General features: G+C 43.8%; 1 protein-coding gene across 7 annotated transcripts in view; it reads left to right on the top strand.

The window, feature by feature from the left end:
• The window catches only part of SNED1 (sushi, nidogen and EGF like domains 1), a 335,409-nt gene that overhangs the window by 77,133 nt on the left and 239,894 nt on the right, over window positions 1-18,382 (top strand). For all 7 annotated transcript variants that reach the window (XM_069727726.1, XM_069727731.1, XM_069727729.1 and 4 more), the window contains exons 2-4: window positions 11,321-11,608; window positions 11,921-12,061; window positions 15,655-15,817. In XM_069727726.1, coding sequence (XP_069583827.1) covers window positions 11,321-11,608; window positions 11,921-12,061; window positions 15,655-15,817 — 592 coding nt within the window. The remainder of the gene's footprint in view (window positions 1-11,320; window positions 11,609-11,920; window positions 12,062-15,654; window positions 15,818-18,382) is intronic.

The following is an 18,382-nucleotide window of genomic DNA, read 5'->3' as shown; positions in this document are numbered from 1 at the left end:
ATGACTCCTCCAGTCGTCCCATCATTACACACATACTCCAGTACTATATCCCTTTGAATCCTAATACCTCCGTTCCTACTCTGAGCTCCAAAGGCATACCTCATCCGCAAATATTGATACTCCCCTGCAGACCCAAGACCAAATTCCGCCTGCAATTGGGAAAATGATTTCAGTTCACCTTGTTCAATTATTTGATACACATACTGAATCCCTTTGCCCAACCACTCTATCAGTACCCCCAATGCCTCAAATTCTTTCAGATTGTTATTATGCCATAGCGGCGAGTATCTAGTCAAGTCCGTGATCCCACGTATGTGCCTCAATCTACTCCACAGCTTGCGTATCAACAGCAAAGTCGGATATAGCTTCCCCAAACTCTCCAAGGATCCATCCTCCAAACATTGCACCACTGGCCTTCTTTTTGTCACCACCTCCATCAACCGCTGTACTGCCCCAGATGACCCCTCATGCGCCCAGCCCCTTAAATGCTGACTCTGGGCTGCAAGAAAGTACAACTCAGGGTTAGGCAATGCCAGACCCCCATCATCCTTGGGTCGCTGAAGTGTCTCCAGTTTGATACGCGGATGCTGCCTCCCCCAAATCAGATTCCTAAACAGAGAGTTGATCTGTCTAAATTTCCCACGTGGTATCCAAACCGGCGCATTGTGAAGAATATACAGTATTTTCGGCATCAGAATCATTTTGATAATATTCACCCTGCCTACCACAGACAAATGTAGCTTAAGCCATGCATCCGCTTTTGCGTTGAGGGCACCCAAGATTGGAGTCAGATTCTCATGTATATAGTCAGTGACCGGCATAGATACCCATATTCCCAGGTACTTAAATTTACTCGTCACCACCAGTCGCCCGTCCTCCAATGGCTCCCGATCCACATCGTCCACCTTAAACAAGATAGACTTACTCCAATTTATCCTAAGTCCCGACACTGATCCGAATCGTTCAATAATCCCAATGGCTCCCTCCAAGGATGCAACCGGGTCAGCCAGAAACAACAAAATATCATCCGCATACAACGCCACCCTTTCTTCAATCACCCCATATTTAAACCCCGTCATCTCATCAGACTGTCGAAGCATAGCGGCCAGTGGTTCCACCGCCAGAGCAAACAAAAGGGGGGAAAGCGGACACCCCTGTCTCGTCCCTCTAGCCAATTGTATGGTCCGTGACAACTCCCCGTTTACCCTAACCCTGGCCATCGGCATCGAGTACATTAATTGAATCCATGATATGAACTGCGGTCCAAACCCCATTCTTCGCAACACCTGCCAGAGATACCCCCACTCCACACTATCGAACGCCTTGTGAGCGTCTAAAGATGCAATAACTCTCTGGCCACAGTTATCGGCTTTGAGTTGCAAGTTCATATACAGCCTTCGTAGATTAATCGCAGTTGACCTATCAGGCAAAAAGCCAGACTGGTCTGAGTGTATCAGGCCAGAAATTACACTTGTCAACCTCATCGCCAACACCTTAGCCAGGAGTTTAACGTCGATAGTAAGCAAAGAAATTGGCCGATATGAATCCGGCTGTGTCGGGTCTTTCCCCTCCTTTGGAATCACCACTATTGTGGCCTCCCGCATAGATGCCGGTAGCCTTCCACCATTCGTAGCCTCTTCCAAGACCGCCTTCAATTTAGGGATCAACACTTCCCCCAAGCTTTTATAAATTTCGGCAGGAAATCCGTCTACGCCAGGCGCCTTCCCATTAGCCATCGACTGCAATGCCCGTCCCAGTTCCTCCTCCGTAATGGGAGCCTCCAAATCCTCCCTAGCTGTGTCACTCAGCCTCGGGAGCTCCAACTCCTCAAGGAACGCCACCGTGTCCTCCATTGACCCATCTACCCGAGAGGAGTATAAGTCTGCGTAAAAATCTGCAAAAGTCTCCAAAATCTCTGAACTCTCAGAAACAGCAACACCACTCCCAGTCACCAAAGAGTGAACAAAGGAAGTATTTCTCTGGGCAGATGCCACCAGCGACAGCAAATGACCCACTGATTCACCCTCCTGGTAATAGGCCAAATTCATGAATTCCCTCTTCCTTTCAGCCTTACTCAGCAAGACCGCCTCTAGCTGGCTTTGAGCTGCCTTTAACCTCCTCCAAGCCTCCAAAGTACCCATTATTACCATCTCATCTTCAGCCACCCTCAGCCCATCTATCGCCAACCTCTCTGCCTCTCTCGATTTCCGCTTACACCTGCTAATATCCCTAAACAACAACCCTCTCAAGTACGCTTTCATGGCTTCCCACACAGTAAGCACATCTACGCTACCCTCATTTATTTCAAAAAATTCCACCAATTCCTTCTTAATCTTCTCCAAGTCTATACTGTGTAGCCAATTAGGGTGAATTTTCCACTCCCTTCTGCTCCCGTTCCGTGTCCCCACTGATCGAAATTCCACCTCAACTGGACTATGGTCTGAGAGAGCCCTAGGTAAATATCTCACGTCCCCCACCATCGTATCTAATAATCGGTTACCCAGTGCCAGATCAATCCTAGACAGCGTACCATGAGCTGGTGAGTAGCATGAATACGCCCTTTCCCCGATATGCCTAACTCTCCATAAATCAACCATGCCCACTTCCCCGACATAAGTCCCAAACGTAGTGGTATGTCCCGCCGTCCTATTCTGGGGGTTTTTGTTCTTATCCCAAAAGTCATCACATATATTATTAAGGTCACCGATAATTAGTAATGGTAACGGTCCCCAGCGCTCTACCCTCTCCAGCACCTCTCTTATCTTCTTGCTTGAGTATGGGGGCAGAATATACATTGCCACTATACACATCAATACTCCATTCATTTTACATTTCACCACCACATACTGACCATCGACATCCTCTTTTACCATTACCTCCTCATACTGCACCCCCGCAGGTATTAACACAGACACATCCCTAGAATACGTCGAGAAAGTAGAATGATATGCCCTCTGTATCCAGCGCCTATTCAATATGTTCACCCTCTCCCGCACTAAATGTGTCTCTAACAAACATATCATTGAGACCTTCTGTTCTCGGACATACTGCAGACTTGCCGCCCGCCGTGTTTTATCTGCCAGACCTCTCACATTCCAACTCAATATTTTAAGACAATCTCCCATCATGTGGCTCATCATTTCTTAAAGTATCCAATTTCCCAAGTATGAGCTGCCCCAAATCTCCCACCCCCCCTGCCCCCTCCCAACTTGCCCCCCTAACCCCCCCAATATAACGCATTCTTCCTCTCATCAAGAGTGGGGCTCCACTGCCCACTGCGAACACTCTCCCTTACTTAACCCTCTCCATTCGTGTCCCGCTGCCATAGCAATCACAATTTCCCCCCCAACTTTCACTTTATTGTATCTTAACATTTCAACTTATATTAACATATAGAAAAAGTACCAAACCAGTTAACAGTACCCAGCATAACCCTCCTCCCCCGTACTTAGTAGTTGGTACTGTCCCCTCCGGCCATTCCTTCAATATGGCCCAGCAAAACCCCCAACAGTTGCTCAACTCTTTAACCATTGCTAACGAGCGCAGAACTTTCCTCCATCGACAGAGAAAACAAATCCCAACTGGATCTCGCCGAAATGTCAGTCGCCCATTCCCTTAAGTTTTTTCTCATGAGTATCAAGCCACTGGGTAGCGTCCTCCGGTGTCAGGAAGAAATGTGTCTTATTAAAAGCCACCAGTCTCAGCTTGGCGGGAAACATCACTGAGTACTGCACTCCCAGCTCCCTCAGTCGCCGCTTGACTCCAGTAAACTTCATCCGCTGCTTCTGAACTGCAGCGGAATAATCCGGATAAATGGCAATTTTCTGACCTCCAGCCGTCAGATCCTCCATCTCTCTAGCCTTTCTAAGGATAATGTCTCTGTCTCTGTAATTGAGTATTTTAGCAAGCATGGTACGGGGATTTGCTCCTGGGGCAGGGGGCTGCGGCGGGACCCTATGAGCCCGTTCAACAGCAAAGACTTTTGTCAACACTGTGCTCCCAATCTTCTCCAGCAGCCAGTTCTCCACAAACTCAGTGGGAATTCTCCCCTCAGTCTTTTCAGGCAGCCCCACTATACGTATATTATTTCTTCTGGATCTATTTTCCAGATCCTCATTTTTGGCAGCGAGCTCGGCTATTGCTTGGGCGAACTTCTTTTCAGCTTTTTGTAGCTTAACTATGTGATCTTCTGCCGTGCTCACCCTCTCCTCCACCACTCCTATACGTTTGTCCATTTTCTGCAGAGCCGCATTAATCTGTGCCGTGTCCCCTTTAACTTCCTGCATCTGCTGGGCCAAGGAGTTCAGGGATTGCTGACATGAAGAGATCAGTGTGATAACATCTCTAAGAGTAGGCTCCTCTCCCTGTGATATGGCTTCAGGTCCCCCACTAGCCCCCACCATGCTGCCTCTCTCCTTCCCCCTCTGTACCTCATGCTGCTCGGCCTTGCTTGCTTCCTCCTCCTGGTCAGCTCCAGCTCCAGATCCTGGTTCTGCCTCCTCAGCAGCCTCCACTCTGACATACTGCTGCAGCTTTGCGGCCACCTCCATGCGCCGCTGACATGCGGCGTTCTCCTTCTCGGCGTCCTCCCTAGCATCGGAGCCATCTTGGCTGGCTCCTGCATCGCTGGTGCCAGCGTCTTTCTGCCGCCTCCTGGTCATCGCTGCCGACTCCGGACCTGCTGCTCCGCACTGCTGCACTCTCCGGACCTTCAGCCAGCCGGATTTAGGTGAGTTTACCCGAAAATCGGGGTTAAAGCAGGATTTTTGTCCTTATGGCAGCAGGAGCACTCTTCCCTGCTTCCACTCACATGGCCAGCTAGGACACGCCCTTTAATGGGGTTTTTCTAATGCTGAAGTGCCATACAAGCTCTCCAAGCAGGAGAGCCATCCACATAGCATTTTAGCAGTTTTGAGAAGCAAGACCACCAGCAAATAGTTTGTGTTAGGAGGATATCCCCTTCAAAATGTTCATGAAGCATCCTTTGTTCAGCCTGAAGATTTGGGGTAAAGTTTCCTAAAAGGAGTACGGTATTTTATGTGAATCAATGAGTCACTAGAAATTGAAATAAGCTTAAATAGAGGTGAATTATATTTATAGGTAAATTGTTATTATGATTTCTATTCCAATTTCCATTTCGCAATAGGACATATTAAAAATATTAAAAAGAAGTGCAAACAGTGTCTCTTTCCACATTCACTTACTATATAACCCATCTTTAGCAAACATCTTGGAAGCTTTAATAATGAGCCATATATCCCTGATTTTTACAAAATATGGGCTTAGGATAATCTATCATCCTGTAAAATAATAAGACTTCCATACTAAGTTATTTCCATATGGACATAGTGTGAAGGGCTACTCCTCTCAGCAAGAGAAACATGCCCTTGACATAACTCACAAGAATCCTTTGATGTTTACACAGAGAGTAGTTCTTGGAAAACTGTGCAGCTCCAGGATATACTGTTACATAAATGACCATTGCATTAAAAGTACAATATCTAACAATATCTACTAACTAGCGATACTCGTGTATAGAAAGAGGCCTGGTAGAGGCCATTTGGGCATTATATTTAGTCAGGTTACCCATTTCATTAACAGTGCCATCTAGTGTGTGGCTACCTTTAAATTAAAGAAACATAAAATGAATCGCCACACGAAGATCGCATTGTTATGGGGGACGCTCAAGGATTATGGCAATTTTAAAGGGGATTTACACGGACAGTCTTTGTGCTAACCACTCCAATTAGCAGGTCCCAGAGGAACACTTCATGTTCACCCTTTCAACCCATGTACACAGATTTGTTTTATTCTACAAAAGCCCCTTGATTGCATCCATGGAGTAGCTGCTGGCCAATGAAGTGAGTTGGCAGCAGGGTTGTAGACAGTCTGGGTTCAAATCAGAAGACCGGTAGCAGACAAAACTTGCATGCACGGATGAGGTCAGTGGGATGGCTGGGGTCAAAACCAGAGAGGAATAATTAAAGGCAAAATCAGTAGACTAACAGGTTAAGGCAGCTCCAAATCAAAGCCACATATCTGATGAGGTAAGGGATCATTCAGACGTTAGATTTTCACATACAAGTTCTAACCGTGTTTTTCACCTATTGTAGTCTATTAGGCTGTTCACATACTCATGCACAATACGTAGACATGTCTGATTTTGAGCCAAGTCATGGATCAAACTCTTTAATACAAGTTTATGGATGGGTCTGTGAAAAATATCGAACAGGATGGCATCTGTGTGCCTTCTGTCTGCTGTCCACTTTTCACTGACTGATAGAATAAACTTGAGAAACCTCCATTATTTTTTTGTTCTGCATACGAGAAAAACTGCTAAAACTTTGATAGTAAAAGCTGACACACTGATTGCAATACTGAAACATGTTTTCTTTTTTTTTTACTGCTCTTCTGTTCCAAAGTTATGCCCTCCAATAATAAAGCACCCTAAATGCAAATTTTACCCTTAACCAACTGGGAATATATCTAAGAACATCTGTGTGGGCTTTTGCTTCTTCTCCTATGCGACGCTAGCTAATGAAAACATGGAGGCATCATAGAGGGGAAAAAGCAAATTGTCACAGAGAAGGTTACAGCCGCAGCCTGGCTCAGCTTGTTCTCCAGAGATGAGATTTGTACTACATAAACACTTTAAAAATCTACACTCACTACCTTCGGTCTAACCTAACAGACAGCCGAAACGAAGAGATCCAGGATGAAATTAAAATAAGGCTTTATTATGGAACAAAAATTATATCCAGTGCCATAGTGCACAAACACCTTAACAAGAAATGGGAGGCCAAGTAGTATATATTGCTAGAAGCATATGATGCAAGGTACTGGGGTGAGGTGGGACGCTGGGTCAGCTGCAGGTAGATATTGCATTGGTTTCTGCTTTTGCACATGTCTGTAATGGTTACACTATATGCATGCTTAGGCAGCTAATGTGGATTAATACCAGATTAATGTAGGACTCTGTATTTACTACTTTGCATCATATGCTTTTAGCAATATATACTACTTGGCCTCCCATTTCTTGTTAAGGTGCTTGTGCACTATGGCACTGGATATAATTTTTGTTCCGTAATAAAGCCTTATTTTAATTTCATCCTGGATCTCTTCGTTTCGGCTGTCTGTTAGGTTAGACCGAAGGTAGTGAGTATGTATTAGGAAGTGCCAGCTTTATGATATGGACATTGGTGGTTAAATAACACTTTAAAAATCTGTAGCTGCTGCTTTCTCTCTAACTTTGGAACATAGCAACACGGTAAATAGAGAAAAACTGTTCCAGAATCAGCAGATCAGCGGCAATGGGAGGACATACTCCATTTAAATAAAAAAAATTAAATCCAGTGAAAGGTCTTTAAATGGTAAATGCCCTTCATCCTGAAGCAACCACTAGATGCATTCTATTTTTACATTGATATGAGTCTCCATCTAGTAATGGCCAAACCCTGTAAGGGTATGTTCACACGTTCAGGATTTCCATCCTTTTTTTTTCCTGACTGTTTTTTAAAAAACTGCAGCTCTTGGCAGAAAACGCAGGTCCTTTTTTTGGTCCTTTTTTGGTCCGTTTTTGATGCGTTTTTTGATGCGTTTTTTGATGCGTTTTTTTGATGCAGTTTTCTAGCCAGAGTCTGTGTGTTTTCTAGGAATTTTTTTAGGGTTAAAATGGCTGAAAATACCCTAACCCTACCCCTAACCCTACCCCTAACCCTAACCCTACCCCTAACCCTACCCCTAACCCTACCCCTAACCCTACCCCTACCCCTACCCCTAACCCTACCCCTACCCCTAACCCTAACCCTACCCCTAACCCTAACCCTACCCCTAACCCTACCCCTACCCCTATTCTAACCTTAGTGAAAAAAAAAAAAAAAAAAATTCTTTATTTTTTTTTATTGTCCCTACCTATGGGGGTGACAAAGTGGGGGGGGTGTCATTTACTATTTTTTTATTTTGATCACTGAGATAGGTTATATCTCAGTGATCAAAATGCACTTTGGAACGAATCTGCCGGCCGGCAGATTCGGCGGGCGCACTGCGCATGCGCCCGCCATTTTGCAAGATGGCGGCGCCCAGGGAGAAGACGGCCGGACGGACACCGGGACGCCGGGTGAGTATAAGGGGGGGAGATTAGGGCACGGGGGGGGCATCGGAGCACTGGGGGGGGCATCGGAGCACTGGGGGGGGGCATCGGAGCACGGGGGGGCGGGATCGGAACACGGGGGGGGCAGCCACACTCCGCCCACGCACTTCCGCCCGCTCCCCGCACTTCCTGCTGCAGCGGTTCTGCACATCAAACCGCAGTAAAACCCGCAGATATATTTTTGATCTGCGGGTTTTACTGCGGTTTGGACCTCACAATGGAGGTCTATGGGTGCAGAACCGCTGCGGCTCCGGAAAAAGAATTGACATGCTCCTTCTTTTTTCCGGGAGCTATTCAGCGCGTCTTTTTTTTTACAATTTCCGGACCATGTGCACAGTGTGTCCTGTTTTCCATAGGGTACAGTGTACTGTACCCTGCATGGAAAACAGCTGCGGAACCGCAGCGGCAAAACCGCCGCGGTTCCGCGGTAAAAAACGCACTGTGTGAACATGGCCTAATAAATTCTCCCCATTGAGTTACATGCAGCTTGGTTCACTTCAAATTTCACTTAGTTAAATTGAGAGAGGCTTGCCATAAAATGTCTGCTTGTAGTCCCAGCTTACTGTAAGGGTGAGATGAGATAGTGTTGCTGAATGCATGCTACTCAACCACGGTGGCTAATAGCCACACTATTTTGGCAGTAAATCATATGGCCATTGGACATGATGAATAGGCGTCATTTAGCAGCACACGTTCAGGCACGCAATCTGATTTTATCCCAGTGGTGTTTTCTCATCTAGACAGGCCATTTTTCAACTAAACCTCCATAATCGGCTGCTGAAGGCCATGCATTCCCCCTGTTGTGGCCAATGAAGGAGAAATGAAGCGCTACACTGGCCATGTGAATAAATCGCTGACCAGTATAATACATGGATGTAATGGTTTGTTAGAGATTCATCATGATTTGGTGGTAGGTGGTGATAAATCATAGGAAGTGCTCTTATGTCAAGGACGTAACATTGACCTGTTCCACTACAAGAACTTGGGAGACTTGGATTGAAGGTCTAACATTTTATGCACTCATGGACTTGCACTTTTCTATTTCTCTGTTTGCCCTTGGATAGAAAGAGCTTGCGTTGCATTTAATTCTAGGTTTTACGCTGAGAAAATTGACTCTGCAGTTTTAATGGTGAGATTGCTCTCCAGTATGTCACTGATAATGTCCCTAAACGCTGACTTTTATTACTGTCAGATGAAAGATTCAGATCTCTGCTAAATACATGCAGCTGTATGGGGGAAGGGGAGCTAAAGGTACTTTTAAACATAAACATGAGCAAATCATCTTGCTGACTCTGTACCTTTAAAGACCGCTTTCCCACCAATCTGAGTGTGAATAACCAGACCATGCCTAAGGGAAGCACAATGAGTGTACTGGGGCATCATGTAAATATTAATGTTAGCTGTCTGAGGCCGACCTCACGTAACCCCATGGTGTCAGAGCCATGGAAATCTGGGAATGGTTAATCAAGGTCAGAAGGAATGAGTAAAGATTAAATTGTTTACATGATAGAGACGGCATGGTATATAATATTTGTTTATTCAAATAAAAGGAGGGGGGATCCCGCTGAGTATACAGATCTCTGTGACTTATTAGGCTCTTCCTCCCGTTACAGAAAAATCTCTGGTCATAAAATTTTTTGCAAACAGCGATTGTAATGTGCAAACAAGCATCAAAGTAATGTGTGGTTCGTTATGTTCTAGGGGTTCTGTACTCAGGGTAAATAAGTTCTTGGGCTGCCCTCTGTTATAAAGAAGAGTTCTCATGAGTCTAGGATATGGCTGGATTACATTATCCACGCAGAACTCTCCCAAGAAGGACAACATGTAACCTCACTTAACTGAATGCAGAAAACAAGAATCGTTTCTATTTTTAATGATTATATGTTTCTAATGATTGGGTTATTCTGTGCTCATCCCCCACAACAAGCTAAATCTGCTTCTATTGCACAAAGTGACTGCAGACTTGTAGTTTTTGACCAGTACTTCCACCACATAGACTTAAATCAAATGGCTGGGTGCATGTGTTACCTGCTGTACCATTCTACTACTCCTGGCCCTGGTCTTGTGACCAGGGGAATGAGCCAGGAACAATACCCTGTTTTACTGATTTGGGGTTTCCTAGTGAGCCCACATCAATCTAAGGATAGGGTCACACAACTGTTTTTTTTACACTTCCAAGAAAAATGGTCTAATTATTATCAGACTTGGATCAAAGTTTGATCAGGGTGGCATCAGTTTTTCTCAAATGTGGAGAGGAAAACAAAAAAGTTTCTACACCTTCTCCATTCTGTCAGTCACTGAAAATCAAACCACACTATCATCTGAGTGCGGCCCGATTTTCTTTTTTCATGGACCCGCATTGCGATTTTGTTGAGACATTAGGATCAAAATCGAACATATCACAACTTAGTCGAAGGAAAAAAATCGAACGTGTGCAGCCCCATAGAATATCATAGGTATGAGTGCTAGCCATGAAAACTATGATAGTATTCATATGAAAAAAATCGGTCGTGTGCCCAAGCCCTAATAGTTATTATTTATCTCGTGAATGTGTTTAGGTTAGAGAACACCTTTATTGCATTGCTTTTCCCACAAAAGTACATTTGTCTACCAGTTCTCAATGTATGATCTCTGTGGACCCCCAACACAGTTTGATTGGACTGCGGTCGAACATTTCCCTACCACATCATTGAAATGCTATAGGCATCACAGAGATAGCCAAGCATATGTTATAATATGCTATATCCATAGCAGAATATGTATAATTATATGATGTATCCAAGAAAAGGCTCTCTAGCATAATTTCTTTAGCTCATTAAGTGGCCATTTCATTGGGTGGGAGAGAGGGAGCCTATAATTTCTCGGTCGCTTCTTTGGGGGACACTGGAGACCATGGGTGTACGCTGCTGCCGCCAAATGCTGACACTAAGAATTACAATTACAATAAAAAAGTAATCTCCTTCCCACCAGGCTATACCCGCCTACTGTCAATCAAGCTATTCAGTTTACCTTAGTGTCACTAGGAGGCGGACACGGGTCAAGAGCTCTAGACCAGTTTCCTCCAAAAGTTGAAGTTATACTGAGATCAGATGTACCTCTTTATAAAGTGTATAAAGTGAATGTTTCTAACTGTAGCCTGTAATGTGTGTGTTTTTTGGTTTTGTTTTTTAGGTAAATAATAATGGGGTTGTATCTTTCCTTCGGGAGGTGTCTCAGTTTACTCCTGTGGCATTTCCTATTTCTGGTGACCGCAGAGTTGTGGCAGCATTTTGGGCTGATGTCGATAACCGTAGAGGTGGAGAAGTATTCTATCAGGAGACTGAGGACCCGAGTGTCTTGAGACGTGCCAACCATGATATACATACTTACTTTCCTGAATTATCTGATTTCAATGCCACCTGGGTCTTCATTGCAACTTGGTACCGAGTCACTTTTTATGGTGGAGATTCCAGTTCACCAGTGAGTACATTATGTTAATAAATGTTTACTTTACTTGTAATAAGTCTCTCTGAAGGATGGTGCTGAGTGAGGGGGCTCCTGAAATTTTAACATTTTAATGCCTCTTCAGTCTAATATATACATGGACTATTAAATGCAGGAATATGTGTCAGAAAGTGTCCATTTGTTCAGTCAGAATCATGCCTGATTGTCCATATTCTAGAATTTGTCACATTTGCCATGTCAGTGAGATTTATTGCATTAATTTTTTTGCTTTGCAGTTAGAGCCTCAGGTAAATTATGCGCCTGAACAATGGTATTCTGATTTTACAGGTCAACAGCTTCCAGATTGTCTTGATTACAGATGGACTTCGAGCCTTCACTATCTTCAACTATGAGACAATACAATGGACCACAGGTCGACATGCAAGCAGTGGAGGGGACAGTTTGGGTAGAGGTGGCATTGCTGCCCAGGTACGGTACTTTATCAGCATACCCCCTGCATACATTGTAGGGGAAATTTATCAATGGGTTGGGGATCCCTTTCTGCCATACAAAATGCAATTTTGGTGTAGATCATATTTTCAGTAACATTTATGAAAAACTTCTTGCTCATCTGACCACTTTTGAAAAGTTGGAGGGTTTAAAATGGATCTGGTGGAACCACCATTGGTCCAACATCTTAAACGTTCCAGAAATTGGAGCAAATTATGGCTGATAGAGCAGGTCTAGATTTTCTTGCTGAAAACTTGCCACTCGTTTACAGGTGCTTCTCACAAAATTAAAATATCATCAAAAATTTAATTTATTTCAGTTCTTCAATACAAAAAGTGAAACTCCTATATTATATAGAGTCATTACAGAGTGATCTATTTCAAGTGTTTATCTCTGTTAATGTCGATGATTATGGCTTACAGCCAATGAAAACCCAAAAGTCATTATCTCAGTAAATTAAAATACTTTACAACACCATTTTGAAAAATTATTTTAAAATACGAAATGTTGGCCTACTGTAAAGGCTTCCTAAGCATTTAAAAAGGTCCCTTAGTCTGTTTCAGTAGACTCCACAATCATGGGGAAGACTTCTGACTTGACAGATATGCAGAAGGCAGTCATTGGCACACTCCACAAGAAGGGTAAGCCACAAAAGCTGAAGAAGCTGGCTGTTCACAGAGTGCTGTATCCAAGCATATAAATGGAAAGTTGAGTGGAAGGAAAAAGTGTGGTAGAAAAAGGTGCACAAGCAACTAGGATAACCACAGCCTTAAAAGGATTGTTAAGAAAAGGCCATTCAAAAATTTGGGGGAGATTTACAAGGAGCCGACTGTTGCTGGAGTCATTACTTCAAGAGCCACCACATACACAGACATATCCAGGACATGGGCTACAAGTGTGGCATTCCTTGTGTCAAGCCACTCTTGACCAATAGACAATGATAGAAGCATCTTACCTGGGCCAAGGAGAAAAAGAACTGGACTGTTGCTCAGTGGTCCAAGGCGGTGTTTTCAGATGAAAGTAAATTTTGTATTTCATTTGGAAATCAAGGTGCCAGAGTCTTGAGGAAGAGAGGAGAGGCACACAATCCAAGCTGCTTGAGGTCTAGTGTGAAGTCTCCACAATCAGTGATGGTTTGGGGAGCCATGTCATCTGCTGGTGTAGGTCCACTGTGTTTTATCAAGACCAAAGTCAGCACAGCCATCTACCAGGAAATTTTAGAGCGCTTCATGCTTCCATCTGCCGACAATCTTTTCAGAGATGGAAATTGTATTCTTCAGCAGGACTTGGCACCTGTCCACACTGCCAAAAGTACCAGTACCTGGTTTAAAAACAACAGTATCACTGTGCCTGATTGGCCAGCAAACTCGCTTGACCTTAACCCCATAAAGAATTTAAGGAGTATTGTCAGGAGGCAGATGAGAGACACCAGACCCAACAATGCAGAAGAGCTGAAGGCTGCCATCAAAGCAACCTGGGCTTCCATAACACCTCAGCAGTGCCACAGGGTGATTGCCTTCATTCCACACTACTTTGATGCAAAAGGAGCTCCGACCAAGTATTGACTGCATTTACTGAACATACCGTATTTTTCGGACTATAAGACGCACCGGACCATAAGGCGCACCCCAAATTTGGGGTGAAAATTGCAGAAAAAAAGATTTTTTATAAGATGGGGGTCCGTCTTATTGTCCGAATTTACAGTATCTTACCTGAGGGCTGGCGGTGGCAGAGCAGGGTCACAGGAGGCATGGTGTCGGCAGAGGTGGGGTGATGCTGGGATGAGAAGGTGCTGGGATGAGGAGGTGCTGGGATGAGTGCTGGGATGAGGAGGTGCTGGGATGAGGAGGTGCTGGGATGAGGTGGCGCAGTGAGAGGTATGGTGTGAGAGGGGTCCCAGGCTTACCGTGCAGGCAATGCAGGCTTACCGTGGCGGCAGAGGTGCGGTGGCAGAGGTGCAGCGCATAGGTGTGGCGGCAGAGGAGGCGCAGTAAGCGGGGTCCCTTTCCCCGGTATGGTGATGCAGCAGCCCGGTAAGCAGCAGAGCCGGTTGAATCCTGTTGTTATCGGCGGGGGCGGCCATCTTCCTGAGGCCGCGCGTGTGCAGATGAAGCGCTCTGCTTCCCGGGGCTTCAGGAAAATGGCCGCGGGAGGCCGCGCGTGCGCAGATGGAGATCGCGGCGGCCATTTTCCTGAAGCCCCGGGAAGCAGAGCGCTCCATCTGCGCACGCGCGGCCTTAGGAAAATGGCCGCCACCACCGATAACAACAAGATTCACCCGGCTCTGCTGCTTACCGGGCTGCTGCATCACCTCACCGGAGAAAGGGACCCCGCTTACTGCGCCTCCTCTGCCGCCGCACCTCTGCCGCTGCACCTCTGTCGCCACGGTAAGCCTGCATTGCCACTATTAGACGCACCCCCCATTTTCCCCCCTTTTTTGGGGGGGAAAAAGTGCGTCTTGTAGTCCGAAAAATACGGTACATTTCAGTAGGCCAACATTTATTATTTTAAAATAATTTTTCAAAGTGGTGTTGTAAAGTATTCTAATTTACTGAGATAATGACTTTTGATTTTTATTGGCTGTAAGCCATAATCATCAACATCAACAGAAATAAACACTTGAAATAGATAACTCTGTTTTATAATCACTGTATATAATTCGAGTTTCACTTTTAGTATTGAAGAACTGAAATAAATTATGTTTTTCATGATATTCTAAGTTTGTGAGACGTACCTGTAGGTGTTTCGATATACTCTCTTCCAAAGATCTTCAAACCTGTGTGGGTAGGACATCATCAGTGTCAGTTTTTGTGGATGTGGACACCAGTGTTTCTATCTACTGACATCAAGAAGAAAGTTGAATGGTTACAAAAGATATTGCAAATCTGTTTACGGTTTCCTATTTAGTTGACGTTTCGAACACCAGAAAATACTTGAGTCTTTCATCAGTGATATACATTGGGAAGGTTTTTCAATGTATATGTCTATACGCCTATTGTCCTACATTGGCATATACCTTTTCGTAGGATCCCATTGCAAGAGAACATTGGGTGAATGGAGCCCTATGTATACATTGAACATATATGTTGGAAGCTTTTTCTGGCATATACCATATAGGCTTAGAGGCAGTGTGCAGTGACCTGAAGGGTTATTAGAGGAAGGGCCACGTGGAGCTTTCATAGTGGGAAAATTCTTGATGTAGTAGTCAGTAAATTTTTCAGAGTATTGTACTTTTCTACATTCTGCCGACAGCAGACTGGGATAGAGAATTGTTTTATGATTTCAGTTTTTGTGAGAGGATGAAGTCCTATATGATACTGTAGGTAAATAAAAATTTTAATTCAACTACTCTAGAAATTTAGTGCAAAAAAAGACCAGATAGGCAGTCATACAACCAGGAAGCCAATATCTAACGCTTAATATAGCTAATATAATTGATTGATAGAAACCATAAATAATCTGGTATTGGGAGAAGGCTTTAATGTGGTGGATGGATTTCCAAGCTGAGATTCCACTTGTTTTTCCCTGATTTCTTTATTGTAGCTCTTATTTGACACGTCTTTGTCTCCTAGGCAGGCTTCAATGCAGGAGATGGCTGGAGGTACTTTAATATTCCAGGTTCTCGCACAGATGACATTGCAGGGATTGCGAACACCACTAACGTAGGAATTCCTGGACGATGGGTTTTTCGCATCGACAACAACCACGTGCAAGTTGGGGGATGCAGTAATGCAAGTACGTGGCACCAGAACAGAGGCTTTTAGTCATGCCTAAGCCTTCTCCGTAAAACGATTTTGTAATAGTATTGCACATCAATAGATGTTTGTGCCGGTTTGCTGTTTGTCTGCTACTGTTACCTGGTGACCAGAACAACTGTGATACATTACATTCCTGCCCTTTTTGTAATCGTTTAATATTTATTCTATGATTCTACTCGATCAATTCACCTTGAAAAAAGGGGGTGATTCACCAAGATTGGTGTTTTTACAAAAGTTGCAAGGTTTTGAGCACTTAAGCATTGCACCACATTTTTCAACTTTTACATGACAGTTTTCTGACGTAAATTTTTGTTGAATTACTCCCTAAGTCATTGAGTTTTCTTTTTTTCTTCTTTTTCAATTTTGTTTCTCAGAGAGCTAGTTGATTACCATTATGAAATTGCATCTTTAATACATTTTCCTTAAAGCACCTATCCAACCTTTTTTATCCCATTGTTAAGGATCAGGTATGTAAGTGTAATGCATGTAGTTAAATAGTCACCAATCGGCATCTGCATCTGTTTTTAGCCCACTCTGGGTGCTTTGGCACCATATAGTGGCTTCTGTAAGCCACCGGATCACTGTGTCCTGGAAGTCACTTTTTTCGATACAAGTCTATGGGACTTGAAGCGAGACTACGAAGACTTTTTCTGAATTCCCATTGAGATGCAATGAGAAGATTTTAAAAAGTGTCCTCCTCTTCATACAGCAAGCATTGTGTGATTTAGTATGTCACAATTCCAGTCACGTGGTGTCGGAGTGGAGCTGAAGATGGCTACTGGTGAGTATGAGACTACATGCCTAACGTTCACATATGTAATCACTAACTGGAAAAAAAAAATCCCGGGATGGTGCTTTAAAGCAAACCTGTCAGTGGGATTTTGCTAGGTAAACTAGGCATTGTCATGTTGCCACTGTTACACTGATTAAAATAATACCTGGGGTGAATTAATCTGTCCTGTAGTTCTTGTGTAATCAGTGTTAGAAGTTTTCAGTTAATAATATGCTCCTGCTTCAGGATGGGACTGATCTAAGCTAGAGAAACCAAGGAAGGACAGGCCCACAGGCCGCCCTGAAGCACAAACATGTTCCTCATCATAGAGACAGACTGTTTGTGCTTCGGGGCGGCCTGTGGGCAGGTCTCTCCTTGGATTCTCTGGCTTAGAGCAGGCAGATAAGACTCGGCCTACAGTCTTTCCCCAGAGCACTGCCATATCATTAGCTGAAAAATTGTAACACTGATTACACAAGAACCACAAGATGGATTTATTCACCCCAGGTATCATTTTAATAAGTTTAACACTGCCAACCTGACCTTGTCTGTAGTTTACTTAACAAAATCCTGCTCACAGGTTAACTTTAATGGTTTGGGCATGGCAAGGGATGTAGAGATCTAGGGATCATGTGTAAATGAGAAGTTCCTTTTTAGTAGTCTGGACAATGCTGAGACACAATTACTGGTGGAGTTTTAAAGGGCTTTTCCTGTATTAAAATGTAATGGCATATTGCTAGCATATGCCATTCCTTTATGATTGGTGGGAGTCTGACATCTGAACCCACCACGCTCCTGAGTGAAAAGGGGACACAGACCTGGATTAGCAATGTATCCTCTTCTACCGTATATTTTCCCAGTACAACGCAGCATTGAATCAACTTAATTCTGAGGATCAGAGGGTGCCCTAGAGGACAGACTCCCACTGATCATGCTATTGATATGCCGTCACTTTACAAGATGGGAAAAATAGAAATTGAGTTGAATATCACTCAACTTTCCCATTCACAGGAAGAACTAAATACCCCCTTTAACAATATGAGAGGAAAGAAGAACTATGGTTACTGTTGATTTGTTTAGTTTGGAAGGGAAATTCTGAGGTTGATTTGAGTTAATAACTAAATGAGGATTGCCTGCACTCTCCTGGAAGAAATTCTATAATATGTTAAGCTTTGCTTTATTTCATTTTGACATTTATATTTTAAAAACAACATTCATAATGTGGGTCAGTGTAAATGATATTCTCCCACATTAAATAAACCCTTCAGGAAGTGCAACTTCTAGGCAGATTAAAATGGTTGACACGGAACGGAGCTACATTCAAACAATTTATTAGCTGCAAAGTAGAATAGAGGAAGCCTTATACAGCCCCAGAACAGCAGTGTGACATGCCAGGTTAAAAACTTGCTAATCCTTAAAATGCCAACACATCTGGGCAACACATTACTGCCCATTGAAATGGAGTGTTGTGTTCCATTGTTGGGAGAACTGGAACCCACCAATGGGCAAATATTGACTCCCGCCCAAGCCAAGGAACCGGCTTCTGTATGAAAATATTTGACTTTGAATTCAAGGAAAAACAAATATACGTACAAGAAACAAAGCGCCCTTTTTCTGCTGGCATTGTATAACCCAGAATTAGAAGAATCAGATTTTATAATGATGTATGAATTCTCATTTTTCAACTGTTTTCAACCGAAAAAGTTATATCTAGCTTGTGTATTGAAATGTTCCTGGGAGCAAACATATCTGTTATGGAAGGGACAACTG

This window comes from Ranitomeya imitator, chromosome 5 (genome assembly GCF_032444005.1).
Source record: "Ranitomeya imitator isolate aRanImi1 chromosome 5, aRanImi1.pri, whole genome shotgun sequence".
Taxonomy (NCBI): Eukaryota; Metazoa; Chordata; class Amphibia; order Anura; family Dendrobatidae; genus Ranitomeya; species Ranitomeya imitator.
This window is presented reverse-complemented; position numbering and strand designations above follow the sequence as displayed.